Genomic DNA, 10,311 nt, shown 5'->3' on the forward strand with positions numbered 1-10,311 from the left:
TGCTGTCCGGGTCGGTGCTCTTGGCCTCTTTGCTCTCGTCGTCCCGGGAGGAGTCGGACTTCTTGCCTGAAGAGCCGTTCTTGGCCGCGGCCGCCGCGGCCGCCGCTGCGCGCTCCTGCTTACGGAACTTGGCGCGGCGGTTCTGGAACCACACCTGGCCCGAGAGGAGAGGAGAGGTGGTGAAACCAGGGGGAAAAGAGGGGAACGCGACAGACAAGTATAGACTAGGGCGGCCTAGTTCCATTTCAACTTGTTTGAACCTCCCACTCCAGCCTACACTGGGCGAACCTGCGCTCCGACGCGCCGCTGGCACGCCTGCAGCCACCCAGTTCAACACATCTGCCCCTTGTTACTGGTTGATGCATCTTCGGGGAACCTTATCTAGGGCGAGTTGAGCATGCCAGAGAAAGGGTGACTTGAGGGAGAGGAAAACAAGGCCCCGGGCCCCAGAAACGCCCTGAAATGGTAGCCCTTTTCTGGTGGGTCTTTGCTCAGCTTACTTTTTCTGCGACTTTCAAATTCGCCAACTGCCCCTAAGCCTCGGGACTGAAGTTAAATTGTAATTGGGAGAAGGAGCGGGCCTCCAGATTTGGAACCAGCTGCTCGTACCCGGCCTTTGGGCCTGAAGGTGCGCACTGCCTCTCCACCCCCGGCTCAGGAGGAGAGGTGAGTGGTCCTAGCCTACTGCTTTGCAGGTCAAAGGCCTGCCTCTATGGCCTACTTGTGAGTACACCTGTGCCCCTAACAGGTCAGAGAAAGCCCTGATTCTCAACCTGCATGTTGTCACAGCCTTTCCCGAATCTGTTGCAAGTCATAGTTCCTGGGAAAACGCACCTATTCGTCAAGGCCCCAGGTTAAAAGCGCTCGAGTTAGGAGGAGTTCGGCAAACAAACAAACAAAAACACACCTTATCACGTGGACGCAAAGTCTGCACTCCTCCCCCTCCCCACGCAGGGCACTTCTTGTCCCCGCAATGCCTCTCAAATTCACTTCCCAAGGTACCTGAACGCCTCTGCAACACTAGCTTGGGTGGAAAACACATTTCACAGCAGTAAATAAGCAGCCCACGGCGCGCGCCCTTTCCTTTCCTCTCAAGCGCACAGCCACACAGAACACGGCCCTGGACCACTGGGGGAAAGTCTTTCTCATGACAGGCCCCGGAATTCCGACCCTCAGCAGGTGTCTCCTTGGTGTCTGGGCCGCCCTCCCCTCACCCGGTGCGGTGGAGGCCAGCTCCGCTTCGGGGCTTGCATACCTGAACTCTCGCCTCGGTGAGGTCGATTTTCAGGGCCAGCTCCTCGCGGGTGTAGATGTCGGGGTAGTGCGTCTCGGCGAAGACCCTCTCCAGCTCTTTGAGCTGCGCGCTAGTAAAAGTGGTACGGATGCGTCGCTGCTTGCGCTTCTCGTTGAGGCCGCCGTGGTCGGTGAAAAGTTTGTAAGGAACTGGGGAAAGACAGAGGGAATAGAGAGTAAGCCAAACGGTCAGGAGCTTGGGGACCGTAGAGCTGAAAGGTGGGGACTCCAAGCTCAGTGGCCGATGAGGTGCAGCCGAGAGAAACAGAGCAAATGAGTTAAACACGGAAAGAGGGGCGCGAAGTTTGGGCATTGGTAGGATCCCTCCTGGCACAAGCGCCTTTGAATAGTTTGAAATAGCGCCTTGGAGATGACTGAGGAACGGGACACAACACAGGACAGATAGCGCTTTGCGCACGAAAAAATGAAAGTGGAAAAAAGTCCGAGAACGTCAGTAGGAATATCAGGGAGCCAGGGAAGAGGTTACCAAACTCTCCCACTGTAGGAACTTCTCATTTCTCAGAAGCTGACCTGGCCCAAAAGTTGGGGAAAAGTGCTGCAAAAAAAATAATAAATTAAAGAAATTATCATAAAAATGACCAGCCGAAGAGGTGTGAGCCGCTGTCGACTCTTAAAAAAAGAGAGACACTGCCAGTAATGAGCTTTACTCTTTGTTATTTAATTATTTTCTAAGCTTTACGTCTCATCGCAAAGTAAATAAATTATGCCTATCATTTTGGCAGCTTAAGATAATTTTGTTGGCGGTTCGGGTGTGACTAGGATAGTGTAACTCTGTAAGTGAATTACCCCTCCCTGCAATCGCTTCTAACGTGATAAATTCTTTCATTTGTGTAAGCAAATTTCGTTTGGTAAATACTAAACACATTTCCATTTTCAAATGCAATCAAGGCTTCCTATATACGGGCGGAAAGGCAGCTTCCTCCGCCGAGAAAGCTGGCGGTCCTTACCTGCGGCGTACGGACTGCTCTGGTGGTCCCTGAGGGTGCCGAGGCTGCAGGATCCCGGCGTGAGGGACGGGCAGCCGGACGTGGCCCCAAAAGTGGTCCTTATCGGGTTATACTGGAAGCCACTGGCCTGGCTGCAGGAACTGAAGTCAGCGTAGGCTGAAGCCAGGCTCGACGTGTCCATCCCAGCCATACAGGACTCGTAGGCAGAGGAATTGAGGTAAGAATATTCCATTTTATACATTGAAAAGGCTCTGGATGGCTCAGCCAAGTGGAAAAAGGAAATAAAAGATGGGTATGGAGAAGGTGGCTGGAGAGGGGAGATGTGCACAGCTCAACGCCTGCCTCCGAACTGGCCTCCTTACTACCAGCAGAGCCTAGTTTTATGAAAAAGCCTCCTATGAGATGCCTTGTCTGAGGTCTCTAGAGCATATAGTCCTCATAATAAACTTGGCTCTTTCCACTTGGACAATAGCAAAGCGGTTGGTCTTATTGCTGGCGCTTTTTACATGACAATAACTCATCCGTCTATTGGGCTGGCACTGGGGAACTGAGCTGTCCAACCTCCCTATCATTGATTCCTGCATCTCTAATTAGAATTTAATACCACACCATTACGCACTGAGCCCCTGATCCTCCCTTCTAACCAGCTCCCTGCCCTTTAATTCAATCACACTACTTGGAAATAATGAAAGTTGGGTGACGATTCTCCCTGATCCAATTTCCCCGAGCTTTTAAGCCTTTTTAACTGATCATATACCTTAGGCATAAATTGAGATAGTGTGTGTTTTCCCCCTTCTTCATCTTCTTTCTTTCTTTTTTTTTCTTCCCTTGGTTAGGGAGAAGAAACCTTGATGTCATAGAAAACCAGTTTTGTAAGAGCGTTACACGCTCAATTTAACAACAAGCCTACCCCCTGAAGTGCATGAAATGTTATAAAGGACTGGGACATTGGCAAGACTCAGGCGCCCTGTAACATAGAGTAAGTGGGCCAAGGGGGTTTCTGTGAACTCTAAGCGGATTTCTGTAGAATACACCCGGTAGAAGGGGTAAAAAGGAGCATCTTATAAATTGTATTTCTTGTCGCTGGTGAATGTGCTTTTCTGGAGACTCAGTTTATACAGCCACTTAGAGACTAAAAAGAACGTCAGAGTAAAGCTCGTGAGCGGAAAACTTCTGATTCTCAACCGCAGCCTTAGTTCTTTGCACTCAACTGTGTGTCAGCATAGCGGGAGCTGAGATTTTGTTTTGAGTTTCTGTGCGGTTGTTGGTTTCAATCACACCATCATTGGCAAGCGGGAAGGAAGTGTGCCCGAGTGTATATCCTCTTCGATCCCTGTCGTGCTGAGACCCCCTTTTCCGCCCCCCCCCCAGCTTCCACTTTATCAGATACCCGCAACCTAGCACAGACACCAGGGCTTTGGAGAGGTAGTTGCTACTCGCCCTTTAGATTTGCGCTGCAGCGAGCGAAATCTTTGGTATTTAAATGTGCAGGCAAGGGCTCCACAGGTCGAGGACCTCCCTTGGCCAACTCCTCCGGCTCTTGGGTGCTGGCAGCGAGGCGCAGACAAAGAATCGAGCATTGATTTGTGGACCTCGGTGGCCCATGATTTAAGCGGAGGGTAATTTTCATTTGGTTCGTTAGGCTCTAGCCGAATAAGGGAAACTATTTCATTAAATCCTTCCTCTCGGTGGACAAGAGGGGGAATGCTGAGTTGAATCGCCGTGTTGTGTAAACAAACCCTGGATATTTTATATGAATTAAATGTGTAGATAATTAGTTTTATTGCATTCATTACCCCCTTTATGTGCTCTGTAACAAGTCAGTAATTAAAGTAACAAACTCATAAAGTCTTTATAGGGGCATTTAGGCGTTCAGTGTTTGGCAAACTAAGTGGTTTAATTCGATGCTAGTGCCGGGGAGTGGAAGGGCGCCCGCCCTCCGCTGCCACCGTGTTTTATTACGCGCTAAACTGCTGCGGACGCCGTAATGGATTAAACAGGGGCAGCGGCCCCCCAGCCTTGTGCGTCTCTGTAGGGTAAGTTTCAGGCTGCTTTCAGGTGCTTGAGCATCCTCTGGACACTAGACAGTCTTAATGTCGGGAGTACCGGCAGCAGGACCCACGAAGGAGCCTGGTGATAGTTTTATGGGGAGGGCTGATAGTTTTATTGCAGTTGTATGTTGTACAATGCGTATTTGATAAAGAGGGGCCCTTGGTGGCCTGTGTGCACTTTTTTGTGCACGGGGGTGAAATGAAAATAAATGTGAACAAGGTTTAACTGCGGCGGGAAACAAATTGCAACGCTCTAAATGGGTTTTCTTTATGGTCACCAGACAAGAGGAGAAAAACGACGCAAACATCTGTCTTCAGTCCCCTAAACCTAAAGGCCAGCAAAGACGGATGCGAATCCAAGTGTTATTACAGCGGGGATTTGTCTTTATTTATCCCGCTCTCATGAATATGAATCTGCATTTGGACCAGGAGGTGGCTGTGTCCCTTTGGATGCCCACACGGAATTTCCCCATCCTCACCCCCCCACACACACACACAAACCCCAAGCCACTTAAGGGGGTGGGATAAGTTGTCAAGCACAAGGCTGCGATTGTGCACGTTTCTCTGGCTTTTGGCGGTGCCTTCTGATTTTCTGATAGCGACCCCACTACCCCTGGCCCGCGTTAGGGAGCCATGGGCGCGCAGCCTGCTCCTCCACCCCGCATGTGGAGTTTAAGCGTGCCTCTTTGAAAAAGGGGTGTGACATGGGGTGGCCGAAGGGGATGCATTTCGGATTTGGGGCCCTTGCTGGGCAGTAACCAGGCTTCCGTCCCTTTTGGTTCCCGCGCCTCAGCGCACCCGTGGCGGGTGGGGTGAGGATTTGCGGCTCCGCAGGGTGCAGGGTGCAGGGTGCAGGGTGCAGGGCCGGCAGGTTTAGCCCCAGAAGCTCCATCTCTGCTCCCTCCTCCCCCGGTCTGCTAAGGTCCCCACGCGCCCCAGGCCCCGTCCATGTGTCCGACAAGAGTGCGGGGCAATTCCACCTTGCAGACAGTCCCCAGACGCTGACAACCATTGTGATGGAGGCAGGAGCAAGCGGGCCTGGAGAGTTCGGGAAGCTCGGGGTTATACGGGCTACGTTCGGTGCTCGGAGGCAGTTCCTGTGCAAAGAGGAGTATTGAGTTGAGGAGTTGGGTGTGCAGCTAAGGGAGCTAGACGTGGACAAGACATCTGAGAGTGACATGGAGAGATGACGAGGCAGCGGAGCGAGGGTGCCAGACGGGGTGGGCGAAGGGCAGGCCCGGCGGAGGCAAGCGCTGTCGCTGCCCTGCACGCCCCGCGCCCCCTGGACCAGCCAGGACTTCTTTCCACCTCGCGCTGAGGTTCGGGCTCCCGAGCTCCCGGCTACCCGCCTCCTCCGTCCTCTCGGGTTGCCCGGGCAGTGCCCTAGCGTGGCGGCCCCTCGGCCCGCGCCTCCTCCAGGCGCCCCCTGGTGCCCGGCTCGGGGTGCCGGGCGCCTCCTTTTCTTTGTACCCTGAGACCTTTCAGGATCTGGCCCGCACGGTCGAATGAGTAAATATGCTTGACTTCATTTTTCCCTTTGTAGGCCTTGTAGGTTTATTTTGTTCAGTGCCACCATTCCCTCCCCAACCCCCCGTCCCCTGCGGCCCACCGCCTTTCTGCGGGTCTTTTGTGGCCGGAGGTCCTGCTTCTGCTCCGAAGATGAAAGGAGTGCGGGCTTGGGCCCGGCGGAAGCCCCAGCCCCAGCGCCCTGTTTTGTCCGAGTTGTGCTTTCTACACGCGAGCTCTCCCCTAAAAGTTGTACCAAATGGCTAATTTAATTACTGCAACTATAGACCAACTGCTTCAGCAGCCTCCAACACGCGTCTGGGAGGAAAAAAGAAACCATCTATAAGAAATAATCTAATAAAAGTGAAGTGTAGAAAAACCCCTCCTGATTTTCAACCGGCACAAATAGAATTAGAGTTTCAGCATCCTTTTCCCAAACAGACCTTTTGTGCAGATCACAACTTCAGCCAACCAGCAACGTGTACTGTGCCTGCTATTTATTTTAATCGAGGCGGGTGGGTAGCGAGATGGATTGATGGATAAATGGATGCATGGATAGATGGATGGTTTGATCCATCTTCTTCTGCCTTCCCGTTCTTAATATGTGTACACGCTTGATTTTTCGCCCCCTGCCGATTTGATTTTCTAAATCAATAATGGAAAAGCAATGCTATGTGGTAAAAGAAAAATAAATAAAAGAGGAAGAAGGCATTTGAAGCACAAAAGGAGGGAGGAGAGGACCAGCATATAGACTGGGGGTGGGGTGGGGTGGAGGGGGGTTTACATGCTACCCCAGCACCAAGTGAAAAAGGTTGGAAGTTTCAAAGAAACTTTTCTTTCTTTTTCTCTGCCATTCATAGGAGGATTTCTTTCTTTCTTCTTACCTTTTCTTCCCCCCTTGAAAGTCAGAAAGAATGTTAGAAGACAAGGAAACAAAACAGCAAACAAAATGCCATTGTATTGTAGTAGCAATTCATGGGAAAATGCTTGTCAGTCTTCTAATGCCTCACTCCTAGGAGGCTGTTTGACCGCAGGCGAAGCACAATAACATGGGAATGAATAAAATATTAAATACCAGGGAGGGCTTCAGAGGAATTTTCTTTTTGATTGCTTTATTTCATGATGCATCCAAATAACCCCAGCACAGTGAGGCCACTGCCTGGCACAGGCTCAACTAAGCACCAACAGTTTCCTCCACCAGAGAATTAAGAAGCAAGATTTGTCCTTGGGTTTCTTCAAAAAAGATCTCTGCATGCAGTAGCCGCTCCCACTCACCTGCACCAAGAACATTACCACTGCAGGTTTTACTGGGACACCATTTGCCCAGAGTACAGAGTAGTCCAAGATTAGCATCCTCAAGCCTGAGGATCCACTGATATGGGCATTCTCCTAGCATTTCCAAATAGTTACCACATCTTCCATTTGCCTAGCAACCATACTGCACTTGTTTCATAATGGAAACTCTTTGGGGTTCTGTCAAGTAACCTCATGGCACTGTGAGACTAACAATTATTAACTGACTGACAATAGTGCAAGCAAAGCAATTAACACAGTGCTTGGCACCTGGAAAGCTTCCAGGGGATGTTAGCCACCAGGATGATGATAATGACATTGGTAGGGAGTCTCCTTGAATCATATACTTAGAAACTTGAGCATCTTTCCTATTGCGTGTTTATAATGCATGTAGAAGAGGATAGTAAATCAAAGAGCAGCCTCTAGGATATTAAGTGGAAGGAAAGAACACAGCCAGGCAGAAAACTCCATTTTTCAGGAATTTACCAGAAGGCATATACATATTAACTCACTCCCATCTACTTGATTCTGACTCATGGCGACCCCCCTTTGGGTTTCCAATGTGGTAAATCTTATAAAAGTAGATTGTCCCATCTTTCTTCCTCACAGTGGCTGGTGCATTTGAACTGCCAACCTTCTGGTTAGCAGTCAAATACCTTAGGCACCACACCACCAAAGCTTTATTATGCATGGAAATTAGTTTCTCTAATACATGTGTATTATATGTTTTTCCATACATGATAGGCAGAACTTATTCCTGATTAATGTGCTTTATTCCTGTGTGTAAATATTATATGTTCACACTCATGTCACTTTAAGAGGCATTTAGGCTGGGTTAGCTGTGTGTGTTGGGTTGGAGCTTTGAGGCTAACTCAGGTAGTGTTTTCTGTGTCTGGACTAACTTTGGAGGCAGCCTATGTCTAAGTGCTATACTCTACATAGGTGATGGGATGCAGATCCTCAGTACCTCAGGATCATCTTTTTAAGGACATCATCAGGGAAGAGCCCTGTTCCACTACCCACCCCCACCTCACATAGTGCTATGATTAGTAGAAAGAGCTGCCTGGTATCTTTTTAGCTGGAGTTTGGCTAACAGTAGTAACATCTGCTGGGCTGGTGGCAGGGGAGACATGGGGCATTTGATCAGAGTCACAGATGTAAAAGTGACATCTGCTTGTAACAAAGAAAGGAGAAAGAAAATTAAATTAGGTAGGAGGCCTTTCTGTCTGAACAACAACAACAACAACAACAACAAAAAACCCAAAAGGGAAAAAAAAAAAATCACTTCTTGAAAAAAGAGGGAAAAAAAAGAAAACATTATGAACACTGACCAAACTTGCAAGGTGCAGAGGGGCCCTTGGGGAGAGAATCATGATTTTCTGAGCCAGCAGCTGCCTGAGTAACTATAGCAGCACCATCTTAAGGTAGCAATGTCCTGAGATCTTGGAGGTATCTTCTTATGCTTCAAAGAAAACGGGCACACAAGATCATCCTTCCCAGCCAGCAATGCCCTGACCTGTGTGGGTATCATTGGTCTGAGAAATCATTTTCAGTGGAAGACAGAAAGAAGGAAGGACAGAGCATCTGGGGTTAATAATATTCTGGTGTATTTTTGGGTGAACTTGAGCCAAAACATTTTTTACTTAAGCTTACATGAAAACTCTTGCTGTCAACTACAAGCCATGGTGGTGCAATGGTTAAGTGCTCAGCTGCTAACCAAAAGTTTGGTAGTTTGAACCCACCTAGAAACCCAAAGGGGGACGCTATGAGTCAGAGGTGACTCGATGGCAGTGAGTTTGGTTTTCTGGTTTAGAATTTCTGTGTGAGAAAGAATTGGTGGCCTGCTGCTGTAAAGACTGATGTTGTTAGGTATGGTGCAGTTAACTCATAGAAATTCTTGTATGACAGGATGAAACACTACCCAGATGCTGCACTATCCTCACAAACAATGACGTGTTTGAGCCCATTGTTTTAGCCATTGTGTCAATCCATCTTGTCAAGGGTCTTCTTTTTAGATGGCCATATACCTTACTAAGCATTATGTCCTTCTCTAAGGACTGGTTCCTCCTGATAATATGTCCAAAGTAAGTGAAACAATGTCTCACCATCATATCTTCTATGGAACATTCTGGCTATACTTCTTCCAAGACATATTTGTTTGTTCTTCTGGCACTCCATGGCATATTTAATTTCCTTCACCAACACCATAATTAAAAGGCATCAGTTCTTCTTTGGTCTTCCTTATACACTGTCTAGCTTTCACATGCATATGAGGCTATTGAAAATACCATGGCTTGGGTCAAGCACCTTAGACTTTTTTTTTTTTTTAATGATTTGGGTGAAAGTTTACAGAGCAAATTCATTTTCCGTACAGTAGTTCATAACATTTTGTCTCATGACATTGACTGCAATATCCCACAGTGTAACAGCTCTCTTCCCACTTCTTCCCCATAGTTACCTCTTCTCTGTGTCTTCCCTCCTATGCACTCCTGTCGCCTGCAGTCTCCCTGCACATACACTGCCCTTCTGTTTGCCTGTGATCAATCTCTCCAAGGAGTGTATCTACCTGATGTAAATGTTCAGCTCATATGCTGGTCTTTTATTTGGCTGGAAGCCACGAGAGTGAGTTAAATCCAGATCTAAAGGGCAGCTAGGGACCATAATCTCAGGGGTTTAACCAGGCTCTATCAGACCAGAAACCTGGTCTTTTTTGCTTAATTTTGAGTTTTGTTCCACATTGTTCTCCCACTCTATCCAGGATCTCCTACACAGATCTCCCTCTGAGTAATTGCCAGTGGTAGCCAGTACTGTTCTTCTGGTCTCATGGACATATAGGCTGAGGATCATACACTACCAGTTCCTTGAACTAGTTGTTTTCATGCATCTTTGGTTTTCTTCATTCTTCTGTGCTCTGAGCAAGGGGAGACTCATCATTCCAGCTAGATGACCGTTTGCAAGCTTTTAAGATCCCAGTGGCTACTCACCACAGTAGGATGTGGAACAATATTTTGTGTAGTATATTATTCCAGTTGAGCTTGGTGTCCCCTGGGTCCATAGTCCTGAGCCCACAGGTCCAACTACTCACTCCATCTGGGTAGCTGGCTATGGCCAAGAAGTCATCACAACCTTGTCCCTTGTTAGCTCTACTATGTACCTGGACATTCTTACAGAACATATAAATATGTTTGTGGAAACATCAT

General features: G+C 48.4%; 1 protein-coding gene across 1 annotated transcript in view; it reads right to left on the minus strand.

The window, feature by feature from the left end:
• Nucleotides 1-2,502, minus strand: part of PHOX2B (paired like homeobox 2B) — a 2,881-nt gene extending 379 nt beyond the window's left edge. Inside the window, exons 1-3 of the mRNA XM_007947174.1 lie at nt 2,262-2,502; nt 1,256-1,443; nt 4-154 (exon numbers count right to left, since the gene is read on the minus strand). Coding sequence (XP_007945365.1) covers nt 4-154; nt 1,256-1,443; nt 2,262-2,502 — 580 coding nt within the window. The remainder of the gene's footprint in view (nt 1-3; nt 155-1,255; nt 1,444-2,261) is intronic.
• Nucleotides 2,503-10,311: the final 7,809 nt, after the last annotated feature.

This window comes from Orycteropus afer, unplaced genomic scaffold (assembly GCF_000298275.1).
Source record: "Orycteropus afer afer isolate SDZICR_OR568_19922 unplaced genomic scaffold, OryAfe1.0 scaffold00176, whole genome shotgun sequence".
Lineage (NCBI taxonomy): Eukaryota > Metazoa > Chordata > Mammalia > Tubulidentata > Orycteropodidae > Orycteropus > Orycteropus afer.